Genomic DNA, 23,928 nt, shown 5'->3' with positions numbered 1-23,928 from the left:
TAAGTCTTAGAGCAAAGTAGTGTTTTTATAGAAAAAAAAAAATATAAGATTTAATCACTTTACAAAATTTATATTTAAATTAACTCTTTTATTATGATGTAAGAGTTATGTGATAAAAAAAATATATTTTTAAAAGAATTAAGTTAAAAATTTAATTGTTAATTGAGAATTTATTTTTGAATTGAAGTTATAATTAATAATTAAAATTTTATTTTTTAATTAAAAGCTTATTTATTAACTAATCCTTTATTTTTTTAAGTGAAATCGTAATTAATAATTAAGGTTTTAATTTTGAATTGAAATCTCAATTAAGGTTTTATTTTTGAATTGAAATGGCGAACAAGATGGAGAGGTGGGAAAGGTGGAAAGTGAAGTAAATAAAAAAGCTAAAGGCTAGTTTACATATAAGTGCAGTCCAATCTCTAAATTATGGATGGCACTAAGGGTAATTTGGCACAAAATTCAAAGAAACGACAGGTAATGAATTGATGGCCCTTCTATCATGGAGTGCGGGATCGGTGGGTCTTGGATCATTGGAAGGCAGGAAGCCTTCTCCACGCTTTCAATTTTATATGAATTTGCATTAAATGCATTTTGGCGTGTTGGCTTTCATGTCTTCTAACAACTTGCTAAAATCAAGATCTGACCTCATACACCATCTTTCATCTTATGTGGAGGGGTCAAATAAATTATTGGAATGTGACATGATATTTGCCAGCTATGAATCCACATTAAAATTTTGCAGTATTGCTGTGTACCGGGCCTTCTTGCAATTTTAGTGGTTGGACAGAAAATGTCTATAAATAGAGATTTGAATAACATTAATTTCTTGCTCCTTGGAGTCAGATACGAAGCACGTGCCTACTGATACGAAGCGGAGATATGTAAAAGAGGGTAGACACTAGACCGTGAAGAGATTGGTCCACCACTTGCATGTCTAATTTGTAGGAAAATTCCAACACACCTCTGGGGTCAGAGACTCAGAGATTGGTCCACCATTTTTATAGCTTATAAGTTATCACTGAAGTGCCAGCGGATCCCTCAATTTGGAATAACATAAAAATAAAACAAATCGCACCTTTCCACATCTTTATTTCATCCTTTTGTTAATAACTTTTTTCTCTTAAGATTTAAAATATTCATAGAAATACAGTAACTTTTGTTACTGTATAAGAAATTTGTTTATAACGCATATAAACTTAGGAATATTTTATATAATATTCTCCGAAGGGTAGCTTATATATACACCCATAGGTCATTGGCCACAGCCCATAGGCCATAGAAGATGGAACTTAACACCTTCCTCTTGCTTTGCATGCCACTCATCCTGTGCTTTTTCCTCCTCCAATTTCTGCGCCCATCATCCCACGCTACCAAGCTGCCGCCTGGCCCAACTGGCCTCCCTATTTTGGGCTCCCTACTGGAAATTGGCAAACTTCCTCATCGCTCACTTGCAAGATTGGCCAAAATCCACGGCCCTCTCATCACTCTCCGCCTTGGCTCCATCACCACCGTCGTCGCCTCCTCTCCCCAGACAGCCAAACTAATTCTCCAAACACATGGCCAGAACTTCCTGGACCGTCCTGCTCCCGAGGCCATCGACAGTCCTCAAGGCACAATCGGATGGATTCCTGCGGACCATGTATGGCGCAGCCGCCGCCGTGTTTGCATCAGCCACTTGTTCACATCCCAGAGCCTGGACTCACTCCAACACCTTCGATACAAAAAGGTGGAACAACTTCTCCAACATATCCGTAAGCACTGTGTTTCCGGTACACCGGTGGATATCGGCCTACTCACCTCTGCCATCAACTTGAACGTGCTTTCAAACGCCATTTTCTCTGTTGACCTTGTTGATCCAGGATTTGAGTCGGCTCAGGATTTCAGGGATCTGGTGTGGGGAATCATGGAGGGTGCTGGCAAGTTTAATATTTCAGATTATTTTCCCATGTTTCGAAGGTTCGATTTGCTAGGTGTGAAGCGCGAAACTTTCTCATCTTATAAACGGCTTTATGAAATAGTTGGTGATATAATCAAAAGCCGTATCAAGTGTAGAGCCTCCAATCCGATGAGCAGGAATGACGACTTCTTGGATGTGATTCTTGATCAGTGCCAAGAAGATGGCTCTGTTTTCAATTCTGATAATATCCAGGTTTTGATTGTGGTAAGACCCGTTAATTAATTCACATCTCTAATTTTAATTAAATTCAATCTAATGTCATTTTTTGTAAACTCAGCGAGTTGGCGCTTAGTACCAGTCGAAATTTATTGTAGGATCAGGTCAACAAGTAAAAGATTCATCTTAGGGAAAGGGCTAGCTAGAAAAGATAAAATTAACACCATTTATATGCTGGCAAAGTAGTGAGGGAGATCATGAAGAGGAAGAAGGCCTTGATTGATTGCTACATGAGTAGACAGTAGTGTTACTTAATAATTCTTCTATGCATGCATGCATATATGCATTTTAACAATTGCAAGGTGGTGAACTCTCACTTTTTGGCAGGAACTATTTTATGCTGGAAGTGATACATCTACCATAACAACTGAATGGGCAATGACTGAACTTCTTCGAAATCCTCGGCTGATGCAAAAGGTTCGGCAAGAACTTAGCGAAGTAATCGGGGCAGGTCAAATGGTTAAAGAATCAGATATGGACCGACTTCCATATTTTCAAGCTGTTGTGAAAGAGACGCTTAGACTCCATCCGGCTGGGCCCCTTCTGTTACCTTTTAAAGCAAAGAATGATGTGGAATTATGCGGTTTCACCATACCCAGTAACAGTCATGTCCTTGTCAATATGTGGGCTATTGCAAGAGATCCAAGTTATTGGGAGGATCCTTCATCCTTTCTTCCCGAAAGATTCTTGGGCTCTAAGATAGATTATAGAGGCCAAGATTATGAGTATATACCATTTGGAGCAGGTAGGCGAATCTGCCCAGGCATACCTCTTGCCATCAGAATGGTTCAACTAGTGTTAGCTTCCATTATCCACTCCTTCAACTGGAAGCTTCCTGAAGGAACCACTCCACTGACCATTGACATGCAAGAACAATGCGGAGCTACCTTGAAGAAGGCCATTCCTCTTTCTGCCATTCCATTTATCGAAGAAAATTAAGATCGACTCTTCATGAGTCCATCTTTTCTTCCTTCAATTTGGGACTGTTGTGGCTACCTATCTTTTCTATCTATATATACACATAGCTAGAATGCCTAGTGCATTGAAGTCGCCATGATATTATAACTAGCTCACTGTACTTGATATATCATCCTAGTGGCCAGCAAGTGTGCTCTTGCATGTAGGTCATCTTGAATGCTTGTGTTTTTATCCTGGAGCTCCGCTAGTACAAAAATAATTTATGATTTCACTATTTATGGTGACACTTTTAAAATAATGACACCGTATGACTTAAAATCTACAACGGTGACATATCATATAAAAATTTTCAATTAGGATCAATGATATTAATTTTAGGTTTATAGTGTCAGTTTTCGAAAAGTGATTCTAAATATTATAATTTAATGGGCCCATTTTGAGAATAATGATAGTATATAAAAAAGTCATTATTTCCACATACCCACTATCCAAAAAAAATCTCATTCCATAACCCTAACCAAAATTTTTTTCTACCTCTTCTCACACCCTTAGTTAACATACAATTGTTCTTCTCTACTTCGTGGACTCTCAGGTAACCCAAAATCTCTTAGATCTATCATTTTCATTTTTTTTTTATTAATGTCAAAATATTTATTAACACAATTGATTTATGTTTATTGATTTAATATATTTGTAATATGGATTGTGTAAATAGTGTTTTTTTTATTGAGTTGTAGGAAAGTAAAAACTAGGTTTAACATTCCACCATATCTTCTGGTTCATTGTTAAACCCATAAACCCCAAAATGAATGAAAATAAGAAAAATGAATTATTTTTTAATATCTTTTATACTTAGGATAAGAGATAAACATTTTACAATATGAAATTTTCTTTTGATCTTGTAGGAAATTTCCTTTGATAGGACTTTCTATTTGTTTTCAAGGAATATTGTAGTATATTGTGATGAAGATATTGATTGGTGATATTTGAAAAATAATTTTTTAGAAAATTATTCTCAATATTATCATCTCCCACAAAAGGAAAAACGAAATAGTTTTCATATCATGTTGGAGTCGGTTTGGAATGTTGGAATTAACAATGAGAAATTAATTTTATTTTTTATTTATTAATGTAAATGATTTTTTTTAAAAAAAATTAAATAGGAATGAAAATTTTTATAATTAAAAAAATGATCAAATCTTATATTTTGATTTTTTTTTCTATTCTTTTACATGGTATTATGGTTAATATCTCATCTTGTTCTATACGTATTTTTTATATTCTTAAAATATGTTTTTTGTTTTTTGTTTTTACCTTCTTTTCTTATTGTTTTTATATGTGTTGACCAAAATTTAGAGTAATTTGAGATTGATGATGATTTTCTTTTGATTTCTATGAAATTTCCTTTTATTGGATTGTTTGTTTATTTTCTAAGAATATTATAGTATGTTATGATGAGGATATTGGTTGGTGATATTTAAAAAATAATTTTCGAGAAAATTATTCTCAATATTGTCATCTCCCGCAAAAAGATTCTAAAAATATGTTTTATTTTTGCATTCTTTTCTTATTGTTTTTATATGCATTGACCAAACTTTGGAGTAATTTGAGATTGATGATGAAATTTTCCTTTCAAGGCTAGGAAATTTTCTATAAAATCCTTTTATTACAATTTGTTTTCCTATTCCTTCCATAAAACTCTTCATTTTCTTCATTTTTCTTTTTTGATGTTTGATAATTTATTGATCTAAAGAATATTAAAAGTAAAAAATTTAAAATATTGAATATTTTTTCCTTTGATGTTTTATTTTATTATTACTTTTATTTGAACATATTTTTCATATCCAAATTTTCTATTAATTATTTTACTTAGAAAAAAAATATCGATTGGAGTTATGACTGAAAAATCAATAATTTTTATGAAAGGTTCTTTAATTCTTTCTCATATTAATTTTTCTCTTAACATTTCTTAATAGTGAATTAGGTTTTTTGTCTTATATACACAATTTTCATGCTTGTTATAATATCATGTCCTATTATATTAGTACTTGAAAACATTTTTATATTTTGTTACTAAAATTTTATTTTATATAATTGAGATGAATTTTAATGGACATTGTTATTTAACAAAATGAACAATAAAAAAATATTGAAATTAAGAAAATCCTTCCAAGAAATAAAAAAAATATAAAAAAGAATTGGATGTTAAAAATGATTTTTAAAAGCATAATGAATTATAAAAAATAAATTTAAAAAGTATAGATTTTAAGTGGAAGATTAGTATTTTCTAAAATTTTAGATTTATATTTTGATTTTGTAGTTTTGATTTATTTTATATTTTCTTGAATTGTTTTTATTTGAGTTCAACTGTGACTATTTTGTTATGAGATTCATTAAAGAGATAATTGTTGATTTTATAGTTATTGCATTAAAGGTTTTACTATTTTAATGAATTGTACATAGTTTCATACTTCTAATTATTGTGACATTAATGTTATTTTTATTTGATTTTAGTTTGATGACAAAAAAACATATTCTCAAGTAGAATTTGATGAAATCAGAGAAGAATGTATTACTTTTGTGTTATAACTAATCAAGAATCATGTTGATGTACCATGATCATGCATGGTGAGTCCCTTAGTTATATAAATTTTCCATTGGTATTGTATAACATTATTTATTCTTTACGAACTATTTTTATATCAAAATAGGAAAAAGAAAAAAAGAAAACATTAGTACTTAGATTTGTTTATTTTTTATAACATCACATTTTTATTTTCAATAAGAACTCTAAAACTCATTAAACTATAAAATACAGATATATGCTATTGGGAGGACGGTATGAAGAATAAAAAGAAATGAGAAAGAGGTAACAAGATTCGGACTTTTAGATGTGACTCTTATGTCATACATTATACGGCATAAATTTTATTTTATTTGGAATTAAGAATTGTGGGTTTTTGGATGCAACTCTTGTGTCATTTTATGATTAGCCGGTTTTATGTATATGAAATGCAAATATACATGAATGTTGGAATGCTTAACATTTCTAAATCATGTTTTAATGTGTATTCACTTTTCTTTTTTAGTTTTGGTGGGTTTGATATACTATGTTTTGTGAACATTTGATATACAAATATTAGTGGATGATGTAATGTATTACAGGTTAATCCATAAGCATTATGAAAATATAAGTTAAATGTAATATGATTATTATATTTATGGATAAAATTTACATATGTTGATCTTATTTATTAATAAGCATTACAAAAATCTATAGGCTAATCAACAAAAAACAATCATATCTTCTATAATTATTTACAATGAAGTAATACCATAATTCAAATGTGATGCATTTAACGTGACATCATAACTCAAAGGTGATGCATTTAATATGACACCTTATATATCTCACATAACTCTATATCAAATTAAGTATCACTAAAAATATATGGTGTAGCTTCCAAATACGTCGCCAATTGGTACCCTCTATGGTGTCAGTGGATAAGGTGACGCTATGTTGTAGACACCCTATGTTTAGGGTGACTCATTATAAATGTCACCATATATGTTTTTCCTTGTAGTGCTCTTAATTTTTCCTCCTCTCACCTTATCTGACTCCCGACCATAGATTAATTGATAAATATAATGAATTAAAATAGATAATAACATCAAAATGATAAAACAATTCTAATGCTTTGAGTAATGTCAAGAGCTCATGATAAGTGTATATAAGCTAAAAGAATATATGTATATAAGCTAAAAGGAAACTTATCCATCTGATCCAACTAACTCAAAATTGGGGATAACGTGGAGGCAAGTGGTCCGTGTTCAGTGAATAAAATATCGGGATATTTCGCCGATATTTTAGTGTATCGGTACATGTCGACACGACATTTGCCACAGAAATATCGGTGGTCAACGCGGGTCAACGCGGACTGATGCCCAAAATCCCTCCATTTCGCTTCTCACAAGACTTGAACCCCCGACCAAAAGGATGGGGAAGACACCAAGCGACCATCCAGCCAACGTTGCAGTTTGTTTATAACGTGGCACCATACATATATATATTAAAAGTGTTCATATACAAAAAATATTAAAACAATCCTTTAAATTACGAATTAATTATAATTATTTTATAAGTAAATAAAATTTTTTCATTTAATTAAGTAGCAATAAGTTTTTAATATCATTAATATATTATTAATTAAATATTAAAAAATTATACATTTATTATCATTTAATACAATTAAATTAAATATATCATAATTTTAATATTAAATATATTTTAAAATTAAACATATTATAATCAAATATCACAATATTATTATTGAATAATATTTGATGTAATTTAATAATCAATGTATATATATATATGCATGACATGTTAGAATTTTTAACCAATATAATCGAGGTTTATTGAGTTGGGACCAATATTGTCTCCAACAGCAAGACGGGGTTTCTTCATCTATCAATCCCATTGAACCACATCGATCCTCATTTTGGTATTAAAGGGACATTGCAATGTAATGTGTACAAATTATTGATATTTAATAAAATGAAGTATTTTGTGTAACTTTATAATGAGAACAATTACAAAATTAATATTTCTTATAGATCGACATAATATAATTACATCTAATATCGTAAATTATATCATATGTATATCAATTTTTTCAATAAAACAACTTTAAAATGTCTATTATACTTCTAATTATATTATTATAAGGTTTTTCTTATATTTTCATGAGTTTTTAACAATTTTGAGTCTATCGATATTTTTTTTCCAAAATATCCGCCGATATATCTCCGATATATCTCCGATATATCCGTAAAATCGAAGTACCGATATATTCGTGATTACCGATATTTTCCTCTTTGTCCGTGTTACTTACACATATTCCAAATGTATCTGATCAGTCTACAGTAGAGTGTATAAAGATGTTAATTACTGCCATGACTCAGGACCCGGGTGCGGGGCAACCGGAACCTCCCGTGATCTCAGGGTCAAAGATTTCACTCTTTAAAGTGTAGGATATGGAGCTAGTCAATCTAATATTTAATCATAATTTAATCTTTTTGAAATTTATATTGGTTTTAATGTCGGGACGGGGCAACCGGAACCTCCCGTGACCTCAAGGTCAAAGATATCACTCTTTAAAGTGTAGGATATGGAGCCAGTCAATCTAATATTTAATCTTTTTGAAAACCGACAAAGAAATTTATTCAAATATATATATATGGGTTTTAATGTCCGAAAACTTACAAAGAAAAACCAAATCAGCAACAATATATACATTCAGCACTAACCCCAACATTCTTTCATGAAATTTCATATTAACATTTTGTTTTATTAAATCCACATGCAAAACCTGATTTAAAAATGCATCATTTGCGTGTCCCTAGAATACCCAGAATCTTTATTCTACATCCAAATAGGCAAATGCTCTTTATTCAAAGTCTTCTTTAAGGTAGCAATTTACCTCTTTCATACTATTAAGTCTTGAATTACCCTTTTTTTTTTATTTTTTTTATTTCTTATCTTCTCCATTTTTTGTCCTTTCTTACAATGGCCAGTTGGAGTTTGTTACATTTTTTGTAACAAATTCTTATCTTCAATCCTTATAGAACCAACTATACACTTTTCGCATTTGTTTTCTCTCAATTCTATTTTCTCTCAAATATGGTATTAGAGCATTTTCTCTCCGTTGTACTTAATCTTTCCATCTGATGGCTCGAGACGACTCCTCCGGTTGTTCAATCGTCAGTACCTCCAGTTCTTCTCCCATGGAAGACTCCAGCAACCCATATTTTCTCTCAAATGGAGATCACCCATGATTATTCTTGGTTTCTCACTATCTCAACGATAACAATTGCAAACATGGAGTCTCGAGATGCTCATGGCTCTCACAGCGAAGAACAAGGTTGGGTTCGTCGATGGAAGCATTTCTTATCCAGATGCAGGCGACCTTCTCTACGGCTCCTAAGTTCGCTACAATAGCTTGGTAATTTCCTGGATATTGAATTCTGTTATTAAGGAGATAACTGATAGTCTTTTTTATATGGATACAACCATTAGAATTGAGAGAACCTTCGGAATCATTTTCATCAAAGTAATCAACCTCCAATCTATCAGATTAAGAAGCATCTTGTTGCCAAGGTGCCATGGACGTCAATACCTATTTCACTCGTCTAAAGATACTTTGGAATGAACACAAGGATTTTCAGCTTATTCCAATTTATTGATGTGGAGCAATGAAGGTTTGGATGGATTTTCAACAACAAGAGCATGCTATGCCATTTCTTATGGGTTTCAATGACTCTTATGCACAAACTCAAGCCCAGATCTTGATGCTTCATCCTCTGCCTCCAATTTCCAAAGTCTTTACTTTGGTTGTTCAAGAAGAATGTCAACGGTTCATCACTCATGGCACATCCCTTTGTCTGACCCTTTGGTTGTTCAAGACTCTAATCCACTAACAACTATTGTAGCAGCTGTTAGGAATTCTAAGTCAAAACGGAATAGGCCACTTTATTCTCACCGTGGTATTCAGGGACATACTATTGATAAATGCTACAAACTCCATGATTATCCACCAGGATACAAGTTTAAACCCAAGGCAGGCACATCTAATCCCCAAATTAATCAGACTATGTCAACTGAATCCACTACTTCTATAGAATCACCCTAGGCTTATTGACTGCTTCTTAGTGCCAATAGCTCATGGCTCTTCTCAGCTCTCAACTTCATGGAAGGTGTCACACACCTGAAGTTTGCACTAAAATTTTCATGAGTACTCGGTGCTAAGGATCCTTCTTTAGCCAACCTTTTTTCCATGGTTTAGAAAAACAGAGTAAAAGCATAGTAAGAACAAAGCAACAGGGACACACACGAGGTCACGGGAACCCTTTCCCAACATATGTTATTTCACTCTTACAAGACAAAATTGTTTCCTGAACCAGAGTACAATGCTCACACCCAAGCATATGAGAAGGAAACTTTTCCCCAAACTCTCTTTCTCTCTCTATTTCAAGGTCACAGGAGCCCTTTTAAAAGACTCAAGCTACAATTACAAATTTGAATTTTTCCAAATTGAAATGTTGGAGCCAACTTGGTGGTTATGCAACTGGCCAGAACCGCCCATAACTACCTTGCATAATGATTACTACCCAAAAAGTGCTATTTTGCGCCTTTAATTCATTATGTTTTAAGCACTTTTGTGTAGTAGTTCTCCCTTTTTATTCCAATTGGCATGTTAAGGACCTAGCAATGACTTCTAATCATATTTGTGGCTAGTTTTAGTGTTTTGACAGCTTTTTGGATCATTAAGACAAGCCAAGTAAAGGAGAGAAGCAAAGAGGAAAAACAGAGGAAAATAGAGTGAAGAAAATAGAGGACAGCAGCTGCAGTCTTACTTTGCACTTTTGGAGTACTTCCTGAAGTCCATTTTCTACATGCTATATACCATTTCAAATCTCAGGAAGTCAAGAATCCAACGCTTCAAACCGTGTACGATTTGGAGCTGAAATGAGGAAGATATGACCTTCGAAAGACAACTGCACCATGTAAGTGCGAATTTCGCACCACCAGCCCATGCAAGTGCGAATTTCGCACCAGCCCATGCGTCTTTGGTGCGAAATCTCCTCTGTTCTGCTGACTCCACATGAGATCTTTTCTTTTGTATTTTTTGATGTAAATTCCTTTCTAATCCTTGTAACTAGCCAATCACAGGCTTTGCTTTGTAAAGACTATAAGAGGGGTGGAAATCATCTCTCAAAAGGGATGTTATGTTTTACACTTAGTGAAATACAGGGATCTCTTTGCTTTCCTTTTCTCTCTACTATTTTCTTTTTCTTGGAAGCCAAACAACCTCTGAGGATGTTTTCCTAGAGAATGAGAGGCTAAACCTTTGGTTTCTTGGAGTAAAGGAAGCTAGGTGAAAAGTCCAGATGCAAAAGTGGAAAACTCTCGTGCATTAAATACAGGTAGTTGGAGTTCATAAATGGCTTTTAAATCTAAAATTTTGCTTTAAATCCCTTATAATCACTTTGAATGGCCAATACATGATAAGTTTTAGGTCTCTGTGGATACTTATTGCTAGATCCACATCAGACCATTAGTTATCATGTACGAGCCATTGGAAAGTGGCTCAAGGTGAAGACCCATATTGTCTAAAGCCATTAATGGAACTTGACTACCATTTCTGTTGACTTTTTATGGATTAAATCTTCATTGTTAAACCTATACTGATTCGGGAAACAACCATCCTTTATGTTGTTGTCCCCAATACGAGGAGAAAAATCCGGAATTTCCCACTTTGAATTCTGAACTTGATCCTAGCAACCCTTAGCTCCGGGAGACTTTCTTTCTTCCATTTTACCTAGTTCTCTATTAGTTTAGTTCCAAACACCACTTTCAAAACAAATTTTATTTTCTTTTAAACTTTAAGTTTTTGACAAAGGAAATCATCAGACTTAATTTCTAATCTTGAGTATATCACTGGTAGAATGAAAACCCATCCCAGAGTTCAACCCTAGAGCTGCTATACTATAGTAGCTTTGCTACGCTAGTATGAGGTCATAGGATTTATAAATATTTTTTGATTAAAATACCCAACTGGGCACGAATCAAAATGGCGCCGTTGCCGGGGATGGTGCCACGATACAGTGATACAACTTTTTAGAGGCTACTTGTGATTTCCATCACAAGTTTGGTGAATTCCTTTTTCACTAACTTCATTTCCTTTCTTTTAATTGTAGAATTCCTTTTGTTAAGTTTACTTTCATTTTCTTTCTAACCTTAACTTTCTTCTAGTTTTCTTTTGTTTTTGTTGTCTTTGTTTTTTTTTTTTTTCAGGTAAGTTGTAATTTGTGCATGCCCTATTGGATTCGGGACCAAGAGGGAAGACTACTAAGGATAGAGAATCCTCAAGACACAGAGTTGGATATCTGTGTAAACATCATGGACCCTCCACAAGAGGATCAGAATTCTCAACACGGTCAAGGGGGTAATCCAAATGCATATCTATCCATGAGGGATAAGATGCACCCACCAAGGATGAGTGCACCCTCATGCATCGTACCTCCTCTTGAGCAGCTGATTATAAGGCCCCATATTGTGCCCCTCCTACCAAATTTCCATGGAATGGAGAGTGAGAACCCATATGCCCACATCAAGGAGTTTGAGGAGGTGTGCAATACTTTTAGAGAGGGAGGAGCTTCAATAGACTTGATGAGACTCAAGCTATTCCTTTTTACTTTGAAGGACAAGGCAAAAATATGGCTTAACTCTTTAAGGCCAAGGAGCATAAGGAATTGAGTTGATCTTCAGGCCGAATTTTTGAAGAAAATTTTCCCCACCCATAGGACCAATGGGTTGAAGAGACAAATCTCAAACTTTTCTACCAAAGAAAATGAGAAGTTCTATGAATGTTGGGAAAGGTATATGGAGGCCATCAATGCTTGTCCTCATCGTGGCTTTGATACATGGCTCTTGGTGAGCTATTTTTATGATGGGATGTCTTCCTCCATGAAGCAAATTCTTGAAACCATGTGTGGGGGAGATTTTATGAGTAAGAATTTGGAAGAAGTCATGGACTTTTTAAGTTATGTATCTGAGGTATCAAGAGGATGGGATGAGCCCAACTTAAGAGAAATGGGAAAGATGAAAGCTCCTGTAAATCCAAAGGGTGGAATGTACATGTTAAGTGAAGACATGGACATGAAAGCTAAGGTGGCAACAATGGCAAGGAGGTTGGAAGAACTTTAGTTGAAAAAAATGCATGAAGTCCAAGCCATTTTCGAGACACAAGCCCATGTCATGCCATGCACCATTTGCCAATCATGTGATCATGTGGTAGATGAGTGCCCAACCATCCCAGCTGTGAGGGAGATGTTAGGTGATCAAGCCAATGTTGTGGGGCAATTTAGGCCCAACAACAATGCAACTTATGGAAACACCTATAATTCAAGCTGGAGAAACCATCCAAATTTTTCTTGGAAACCAAGGCCACCTCCATACCAACCACAAGCCCAAACCCAAGCACCTCAACAAACCTCTTCAGTGGAGCAAGCCATTGTGAACCTAAGTAAAGTCATGGGTGACTTTGTGGGTGAACAAAAGGCACTCAACTCCCAATTGCACCAAAAGATTGAAAATGTTAGAGTTCTCAAATTAAGAGAATGGATGGGATGCAAAATGATTTATCTCAGAAGATAGATAATATTCAATACTCCATCTCTAGGCTTACCAACCTCAACACAGTGAATGAGAAAGGAAAGTTTCCCTCTCAACCAAGCCAAAATCCAAAGGGTGTTCATGAAATTGAAACCCAAGAGGGGGAGTCTTCAAAGTTGAGGGAGGTCAAAGCTGTGATCACCTTAAGGAGTGGGAAGGAGGTTGATCAACCCTTGCCTAAGGTGAGGCAAGATGAAGAACTCATGTCAAAGAGAACCTTGGTTAAAGAGAGCAATAACCAAGAAGAGAAGAGTGGGAAGAAAAATGCATCCAAATCAAGCATTGAAGAAGAGCCAATGATAGTGATTAAAGAGGATATGATGAAGAAACATATGCCTCCCCCCTTTCCTCAAGCTTTACATGGAAAGAAGGGAATCAAGAATTCATCAGAAATTCTTGAAGTTTTGAGACAAGTGAAGGTGAATATACCCTTACTTGATATGATCAAGCAAGTCCCCACATATGCAAAATTTTTAAAGGACTTGTGCAAGGTCAAGAGAGGGTTAAATGTGACAAAGAAGGCATTCCTCACTGAGCAAGTAAGTGTCATCATTCCGTGTAAGTCTCCAGTTAAGTACAAAGATCCGGGATGTCCCACCATTTCAGTCAACATTGGAGGGACACATGTGGAGAAGGCTTTACTAGACTTAGGGGCAAGTGTGAATTTGCTCCCATACTTTGTGTACAAGCAACTGGGACTTGGAGGATTGAAGCCCACAACCATCACTCTCTCCTTAGCTGATAGGTCAATCAAAATCCCAAGGGGGGTGATGGAGGATGTTCTAGTTCAAGTGGACAAATTCTACTATCCTGTGGATTTTGTGGTGCTTGATACTGATCCCACTATTAAGGAAGCAAATTATGTGCCAATCATCCTTGGGAGACCTTTCCTAGCTACCTCCAATGCCATCATCAATTGTAGGAATGGGGTGATGTAGCTTACATTTGGAAACATGACCTTGGAACTAAACATATTCCACCTATGCAAGAGGCATCTTCACCCCGAAGAGGAGGAAGGATTGGAGGAGGTGTGCTTGATCAACACTTTGGTTGAAGAGCATTGTGACAAGAATTTAGAAGAGAGCTTGAACGAAAGCCTTGGAGTACTTGAAGAAGGGTTGCCTGAACCCTCTAATGTGTTAGCCACCATGTCTCCTTGGAGGAGACGGGAAGAGATCTTACCACTATTCAATAAGGAGGACTCACAAGGAGCAGCTACGGAGGACCCTCCAAAGCTTGTTTTAAAGCCACTTCCTGTTGATTTGAAGTATGCATATTTGGAGGAAGATGAGAAATGTCCAATGGTGGTTTCTTCAACTCTCACAAGTGATCAAGAGGATAGTCTTTTGGGAGTCCTCAGAAAATGCAAAAAATCCATTGGATGGAAAATTTCTGATCTGAAAGGGATTAGCCCTTTGGTATGCACCCACCATATCTACATGGAAGAATATGCAAAACCAGTAAGGTAGCCCCAGAGGAGGTTGAATCCTGACATGCAAGAGGTGGTAAGGGGTGAAGTTCTGAAGCTACTTCAAGCAGGGATCATATATCCCATTTCAGATAGCTTGTGGGTGAGCCCAACCCAAGTAGTCCCAAAGAAATCTGGAATTACTATGATCCAGAATGAGAAAGGAGAGGAAGTTTCTACACGTCTTACCTCAGGATGGAGGGTGTGTATAGACTACAGGAGGTTGAATTCAGTGACTAGGAAGGACCATTTCCCATTGCCTTTCTTGGACTAAGTCCTTGAGAGAGTCTCAGGGCATCCTTTCTACTGTTTTTTGGATGGTTACTCGGGGTACTTCCAAATAGAGATTGATTTGGAAGATCAAGAAAAGACAACCTTCACTTGCCCCTTTGGTACTTTTGCCTATAGGAGGATGCCCTTTGGTCTATGTAATGCACCTGCAACTTTCCAAAGATGTATGCTAAACATCTTCAGTGATATGGTGGAGCGCATCATGGAAGTCTTCATGGATGACATCACTGTATATGGAGGTTCTTATAAGAAGTGTTTGTTGCATTTAGAAGTTGTTCTCCAAAGATGTATTGAGAAAGACCTAGTGCTAAATTGGGAGAAATGCCATTTTATGGTACAACAAGGAATTGTCTTAGGACATATAATCTCCAAGAATGGCATTGAGGTAGATAAGGCAAAGGTGGAGCTAATTGTTAAGTTGCCACCTCCCACAAATGTTTAAGGAATTAGGCAATTCCTAGGACATGCCGGGTTCTATAGGAGGTTCATTAAGGATTTCTCAAAAATCTCAAAACCTCTTTGTGAACTCTTGGTAAAGGATGCCAAGTTTGTGTGGGATGAGAAATGTCAGAAGAGTTTTGAGGAACTGAAGCAATTCCTCACAATTACACCAATAGTGAGAGCCCCAAATTGGAAATTACCTTTTGAGGTAATGTGCGATGCAAGTGATCTTGCTATGGGGGCTGTTTTGGGGCAAAGAGAAGATGGAAAGCCCTATGTGATTTATTATGCAAGCAAAACTTTGAATGAGGCTCAAAGGAACTACACAGCTACTAAGAAGGAGTTGTTGGCAGTAGTTTTTGCCTTGGATAAGTTTCGTGCCTATTTGGTAGGGTCCTCTATAGTGGTGTTCACTGACCATTCCGCTTTGAAGTACTTGCTAACCAAGCAAGATGCCAAGGCAAGATTGATAAGATGGATCCTTTTGCTTCAAGAATTCAATCTCCAAATCCGGGATAAAAAGGGAGTAGAAAATGTGGTAGCTGACCATTTGTCAAGACTTGTGATAGCACATGACTCACATGGTCTACCTATCAATGATGACTTTCCTGAGGAGTCTCTTATGTCAATAGAGGTAGCTCCATGGTATTCTCACATTGCAAATTACTTGGTTACTGGAGAAGTTCCAAGTGAGTGGAGTGCCCAAGACAAGAGGCATTTCTTTGCTAAGATCCATGCCTATTATTGGGAGGAGCCTTTTCTCTTCAAATATTGTGCGGATCAAATCATAAGGAAATGTGTTCCTGAACAAGAGCAATCAGGAATTCTTTCCCATTGTCATGATAGTGCATGTGTAGGTCATTTTGCTTCCCAGAAAACATCCATGAAAGTGATCCAATCAGGTTTTTGGTGGCCCTCTGTGGACCCGCATTTTTCACGTGCGCCCCCACTCGATCAGTGAGACTCCCTTTTTATTTATGAAAAATAATTTTTGGAAAAGTCGGAGTCGCCACTTATTTTATTTTTATTTTAAAGGGAAAATAAAACAAGAAAGAAAAACCCTAAAATGTGACTCCATAATTTTTGGAAAAGCATGTCTTTGGAAAACCCGAGTCTAGGTCCGGGGATCAGGTTACCTATTGGGAAGGTACCTTTAAAAGGTAGCACCCCTCTAAGCCCTATAAAGGTCTCTACTAACTAAGTTAAGGGGAATGTGGCAATTAATCGGTTAATTATGGATACCTAAGTAGGCTAGGTGATTTCGAAAAATAGCATGCTTAGCAGTAAAACCAATCACAATCATGAAGAAGATTTAGGGTACGTACCTGGACTACTTCTTAAGTGTTATCACAAGACATCAAAGTTAGTATAGAAGTATAGCACACAACATGTATTTAATCATAGCGAATCTAGCATACATCTAAGCACCTAAGGATTATCAAACATATGCATATTTCATAGTGACATGATTGTTTACAAAATTTAGAAAGTAGGTGATAGGGGACGTACCTGGATAACATAGATAACTTATAATGCGCTTCCATGAGACATGAAGGGTTAAATAATAAATAATAAAATATAGAGATCCTAGCATGCTCATTATCTAATTAGCATAGTAGAAATTATCAAAGTATATGAAAACACTAATTATCACACTCATCTTGTATACAATTCCTAAAAAAATAGACATAATTTCAACAAGTGACAAAAGTGGCAACAAAAATAATTTTTGAAAAGATTTTCTTATGTAGGGGTTTCACCAATTCCCCAATTGATATACACTAGTACAGTTTGGAATTAAATGTTATTACTTTCATAAAAAATAAATAAATAAATAAATAAATAAATAAATTAAAAATTAAAAAAATTCATGAGTATTAAAAAAAAAAACATTTATTCGATAGATTTAATGAATTGTATTTATAAAAGGAAGTTTTGATTTATTTAAATAAGAAGGCTTTAATTTCATGCAAAGAAAATATTTTTTTAAAAAAAACAAGTTTATTCACAAGAAAATAGAAGTTATCACTTTTATAAGAGAAATATTTTATGAGTATTAAAAATAATAATAATAATAACAATAATTGATCCCATATAAGAAAATATTTTATTTATAAAAGAAGCTTTAATTTATTGAAATAAAAAGACTTTAATTCCATATAAGAAAATATTTTAAAAAAAGTTTATTCACAAGAAAATAAATGTAATTATCACTTTTATAAAGGAAATATTTTATAAGTATTAATAATAATAATAATAATAATGATAATTGATTCCATAGTTTCAATGAATTTAAAAAAAGAAGTTTTAATTTAAATAAAAAAGTCTTTAATTCCATTTAAGAAAATATTTTAAAAAAAGTTTATTCATAAGAAAATAAATGTAATTATCACTTTTAATAAAGGAAATATTTTATAAGTATTAAAAATAATAATAATAATAGTAATAATTGAGTCCATAGTTTTAATTAATCTTATAAAAGGAAGTTTCAATTTACTTAAATAAAAAAGGCTTTAATTCCATGCAAAGAAAATATATATTTTTTTTAAATAAGTTTATTCACAAGAAAATAAATGTTATCACTTTTATAAAGGAAATATTTTATGAGCATTAATAATAATAATAATAATAATAATAATAATAATTGATCCCATAGTTTTAATGAATTTTATTTATAAAAAGAAGCTTTAATTTATTTAAATAAAAAGACTTTAATTCCATATAAGAAAATATTTTTAAAAAATTCATTTACAAAAAAAGAAAAAAATTATTATTTTTTCTTTAAAAACATAATAAATTTTATAAATGAGATAAACAATTATTTTACATTTTAATCCAAGAGAAAAAAAATGTTTAAAATAATTTAAATATTACGACTTTGTATTTCTTTTTATTTTTTAACAAAGCTAATCATAAAAATTATCAAAACACTTAAAAATTCTAACTTTTTTTATCATCATCAGGAATTATCTCAAAACTAAAAATTACGGACAATATAAATTTTCATTAATGTCCAAATTATTGAAAATTAAAAAAAACTTGCAAAATATTTCAACTTTTCATTAACATCACAAAATCATCCAAAATGAATAAAACATCTAATTTTTAAACTATCATCCCGAATCATCCAAGACAAATGCCTACAAAAGGTAACATGAGATTAGCAATAATAATAATGATAACTAAAATAAAATAAATAAAATAAATTAAAAAAAAAAAACCAAAAAAACTAAAAATCCTAACTTGATCTATATCTTATTCAAACAACAATCAGGAATTATACTAAAGCTAAAAAAAATAAGCACAATATAACTTTTCATTAATATCCAAATTGTTGAAAACTAAAAAAACTTGCAAAATATTTCAACTTTTCATTAACATCACAAAATCATCCAAAATGAATAAAACATCTAATTTTTAAACTATCATTTAGAACCATCCAAGACAAATGCCTACAAACATTAACATGAGATTAGCAATAATAATGATAACTAAAATAAAATAAATTCAAAAACCAAAAAAAATAAAAATCCTAACTTGATTTGTATTTTATTCAAACAATCATTAACACATCTCATATAAATACATTAAATCCAACAAAACACTCACCGAAAGACATTAAATCCTATTATAACCGTCCATGATTTCATTCCCTTTTCTTTTAACAAATAAATAAAAACATGCCAATAGCATCATTCACATCAGGATTAGCCATATATTCACATTCATTTACCTTTTAAATCCAACAAAACGAAGTCAAAGAACACTAAACTTGCTTGCAGCTATCCTCTTTCACGGTTGTGTCAGTTTTTCTTCTCAGTCTAGTTGTGTCTGCTTCTTCGATTTGGCTTGTGTGTTCCTTCACCACAAAGAGTCCCCGAATCAGCCTATGCGTCCTCTAGAAGTTCCACCCGGAAACGTGATCTCCATGTTTACCTTTTTCTTCTGAATCTCTTTCAAAAATCAACCCCAAAATTCCTTTCAAAACACGGACTGATCTTTGCCCAAACAACAGACTCTAATCCCTCTAAAACATGGACTGATCTCCTTCAAACCGCAGCCCAAAAAATGCCTCTGAAATGTGAACCCCGCACCTCTGAAAATCGCAGCCTCCTATATTTTTTTTTTCTTTCCTTCCTTTTTCGTTTCCTTAATCTCTTCTCAATCCCCCATTCAACTCCTCTCTCCAGCCACGATAATGGAAGGAACAGCAGCCCACTCCCTTCCTCAATCCGGTGATCAGAAAAAAATCTCCTCCCCTTCCTTCATCATGCTTCTCCCTTCCTTTTTTTCATGTGAGTTGACTTTTATTTCCTTTTCTGAATTCCTCTCTCTTTCAATATCAGCCCTGATTTAATCTTTTGAGCCCAAAAATGGTATGAATATCCTCCTCCCTCGATATAGAGCAAGAATAATCCCATGCAAAACAAATAATAATAAAAAAAAAATAAAAATAAAAGAAAAAATAAAAATACAAATAAAAGGAAACTAAGGGTTAAAATAATAAAATAAAATAAAAACATGTAACTAAGAATTAAAAATCCAAAATATGTAATTTTAAATGAAATTAAAAATATAGATCACCTGCATGACTAAAATGAATTATCAACTCAAGCAATTCTCTATCAAAATAAATTAATAAATGGATAAATAAAAACTAAATGAATATGATTATTAAACTCATGCAATTTTCTAAAATAAATAAATAAATAAATAAAACTAATAAATAGGGGAAAAGACAAAATAAAAATAAAAATAAAAATAAAAACAAAAACAAAATCAAGCACATGCAAGCCATACAAGTCATGCAAAAAAAATTATCTAAAATGTGACTTAGGTAAGCTCGGTAAGCCTAGGTGGGTCAGGGTGTGCCTAAATAAGCCTAAGGTGTCTAAGTGAGCCTAAGGTGGTGCCTAATGGGCCAAGTGTATCTAAAAGCTATCCTAAAAAAAAAAACAAGAAAAGCCTAAGTCTAAGTTAGGGCTGCCAAGGGTTACAATAAGGGATCAAATAATCCCTTAACAAAAGTCTCCAAGGTGACTCAGAAAAAGGTAAGTGGTGAGTAGTACTGGGCCACCAAGGAACTACTGCGGAGCACTGAAAACGAACTTAAAGACATGTGTTAAAGGGACAAAATTGAGGGTCTACATCCTCTCTTTTCAAGGATGCCCACGCTATGTGCAAGTGATGTGATTGGTGTCAAAGGCTTGGGAAGCTAACACGCCGGAATATGATGCCCTTGAACCCCATCTTGATAGTGGATGTTTTTTATGTTTGGGGGATAGACTTCATGGGACCATTTCCAATGTCGTTTGGACACTCCTACATTTTGGTGAGAGTGGATTATGTCTCTAAGTGGGTAGAAGCAATCCCATGTATGAATTTGTAAAGCTTGGTGCTTGTTTCTTATTTTCTAATATCTCATGTTCTTGAAATAATAGAAGGCTCTGAAGCTACTGGCAGTTCAAGAGGTATTGGAATTAAGTCAGGATATGCAGTAGAAAACTTGTGGTTTTTCCAGATGGAGCTTTTAAATGGTAGGTATATTGGGAACGATATGCAACTGGTGAAGGGATCCAACACTTCTGATGGCTGACTGACTGACACGCTGTATGATAATTCATCTGAACCGTAGTCTGATCAACATCAGCAACCCCTCATTCAGGGCGATGGATATGGGATGAATGCTGCTAATCCTTCAAGATCTGCAACCTCCTATAATACTGTAACACCAGCTGAATCAATGATGAATACGCAGGAATTTGAATCCAGTTAGCTTGCAGTAGATATCCAAAGCCAACTCCACTTTGATACTCAGCTAGTCGAATTTGCACAATGCACAACAAGCTGTACATATGAAGCCATCACCGGTCAGTCAATCAGAAAAGAAGCCACTAAGTCAGCAGCACCAGATTTTGATAAAGAACGACGCCTCTGGTCAGCTTCAGCAGACATGTGATCTAAGCAGTCAAAATCAATCCTAGCAGAACCCTTATGAAGACCATCCTAGAGGTGCTTAGTTGCACTCTCTATCATCTAGAACACAGTATGAGTGTTCATCCACGTCTCAAAATTTACGCCACCCGTAAATCAGCAAACACAAACCAAGAACAACATTTTAAGAATCAAAAGAAGCAACCTTCGTTCTTGCAATATGCTCTTTGTACAACCTGGAAGGAAAATGTCAAGATTGCACTACTGTTCAAAAGTTGTGGAGGCATATGGATAGATGTAATCTGCCACAATGTTCATTCCCCCATTACCTGCATACCAAGTTGTCAAACCTCAGAAGACCTGCAGCCTTTATCAAAACACATGAGAACAGAGTGACCTTCCAAGTCTCTTTTTGCTGAAAATGAGAGCTCTGCAGTATTGGTTCCCGTAATCATTGAATCTCATGTTCCACAGGATGTACAACGCCAAGAAGATCGACATGGTGATGATTAAGTATGTCAATTAAATCTGAGTTTATGGAAGTAGGGGTGGAAGTTCTTGTGAACTATGGATAGAGAAGTCCTTAGGTTAGTGAACTAAAGGAGGATAATTTGGATGATATCTGCAACCAGAGATCTATTAGTAAACCTATTATATATGATGAGTTTGCTGGTCTTGCTAAGAAAGAAAATGTGAAACTTGAGAATGAGTGGCAGCAAGTGAGCACATGCTCTGAAATGAATATGGCCAGCTCTACTCTAGACATGCCAGCAATGTACAGAGGACTCTTCATACAACCGTCAGCAATCCAGCAACAGCTAAACCTCCCAAGCTCCAATCCCTCATGGCTATCTTACTACACACACCTCCTCCTCTCTTCGCTTCTTTGATTGGGAATTTATTGTTTTAAATTGAATTTTTGAATCATTTTTCAACTAAACATTCCCAGCTTTGAAAAATCCATCTTAGATCATTTCCAGGCATAAAACTCAGATTCTAATACTCTTTGCTACCATTTTCCTTCTGGCACAAGTTTTCACTATTTTCTTTTATTTTCAACAATTTTCTTGATATTTCTCAATTTTGTCAAGCATGAATAAACTTCATGATTCCAAATAATGGAATTCATAGAATCAACTCATGCAAAATTAATTAGGGCTTTGGTGGGGCCCGACATTCTTGATACCCTCTTCCATATTGTTTGTTTGATATCTGATTGTTTTTTTTTTATTTCTCTTGATGATATACATGAATTTGTTTCATATTTGTTATTGGGCTAACCTTGTTTCCCATAAAGGCACTTTAGCTTGCTATCCAGGTACGCTTCTTCTCATTTTTTTTTTCGAGAATTCCATGGACACGTATGTGATTAGTGACCATATCCATGCATGATGTGATTCTTGGGTGTTTAAATACATACTTGATTTGCTCGGATAAGACACATGCTGTGTGATAGATTCCCAAACTAATCTCTTATGTTTTATGATAGCGCTTGAGAAGCCGTTAAGGTACGCACTTTGACCCCCTCTTATGGTTGGTTTTCTTGTTAGGCATGCAATATTCGAAATCACCTAGCCTACTTAGGTATCCATAATTAACTGATTAATGGCCATACTTCCCTTAACTTTGTTAGTAGAGACCTTTATAGGGCTTAGAGGGGTGCTACCTCCTAGAGGTACCTTCCCAATAAGTAACCTGATCCTCGGACCTAGACTCAGGTTTCCTAAAAACATGCTTTTTCCAAACCTATGGAGTCACTTTTTAGGGTTTTTCTTTCTTGTTTTATTTTCCCTTTAAAATAAAAATAAAATAGGTGGCGACTCCAACTTTTCTAAAATTAATTTTTCACAAATAAAAAGCGAGTCTCGCCGATTGAGTGGGGACGCACGTGAAAAATGCGGGTCCACATTAGGTTATTTTGCTAACAAATTTTTGCAAACTCTCTTTGTTTCTCAAAGATAAATTCTCAAAAGTAAATGGGGGAAAATTAAATTCTTATCTTATTGCCATAGTCTCAGAGTTTGTATTATGCTTATTAAAGTTGGTAAATTGTTGAAGCTCCTTTTGATTTCAATCTTAAGTCTTCCACTCTAATCTTTTCACACACTGAACACATTAGATTCCAGTTATAAGATGGAAAACTTTCTCACCCCCTAAACTTAGGAAATTTTCGACTTGGTGCCTTTGACCTCATTCTATTAGTGTTGGGACACCTTATAAAAGGCTAATGTGTCTTATGAAAAAAATTTGCTTCACTTGCTTTGAAACCCGAGCAAGGTCCAAGGGGTATATGGTGAAAATCTTTGAAGCCTGGTGCCCTAAGCCTTTATTGGTTGGGAGTCACCGACCTCACTGCTCGTTACATGGGTGGATGGGTGGAGTTTATATATATATAAAGTGGTGCATTCTTAGCCTTTTATATGGGGGTTAGTGTTGCTAAAGTTAGAGAAAAACCTTAGTTGG

At 34.3% G+C, this 23,928-nt stretch overlaps 1 protein-coding gene across 1 annotated transcript; it reads left to right on the top strand.

Annotated features, from left to right (window-relative positions):
* The first annotated feature begins 1,290 nt into the window (after positions 1–1,290).
* Positions 1,291–3,333, top strand: LOC117910238 (geraniol 8-hydroxylase-like). Its single transcript, XM_034824321.1, has 2 exons — positions 1,291–2,164; positions 2,504–3,333. Exons 1-2 carry the CDS (start codon positions 1,316–1,318, stop codon positions 3,113–3,115), a joined length of 1,461 nt encoding a protein of 486 aa, XP_034680212.1. The 5' UTR covers positions 1,291–1,315; the 3' UTR covers positions 3,116–3,333.
* The last annotated feature ends 20,595 nt before the right edge of the window (positions 3,334–23,928 follow it).

This window comes from Vitis riparia, unplaced genomic scaffold, assembly GCF_004353265.1.
Source record: "Vitis riparia cultivar Riparia Gloire de Montpellier isolate 1030 unplaced genomic scaffold, EGFV_Vit.rip_1.0 scaffold663_pilon_pilon, whole genome shotgun sequence".
NCBI classification, from domain to species: domain Eukaryota; kingdom Viridiplantae; phylum Streptophyta; class Magnoliopsida; order Vitales; family Vitaceae; genus Vitis; species Vitis riparia.
This window is presented reverse-complemented; position numbering and strand designations above follow the sequence as displayed.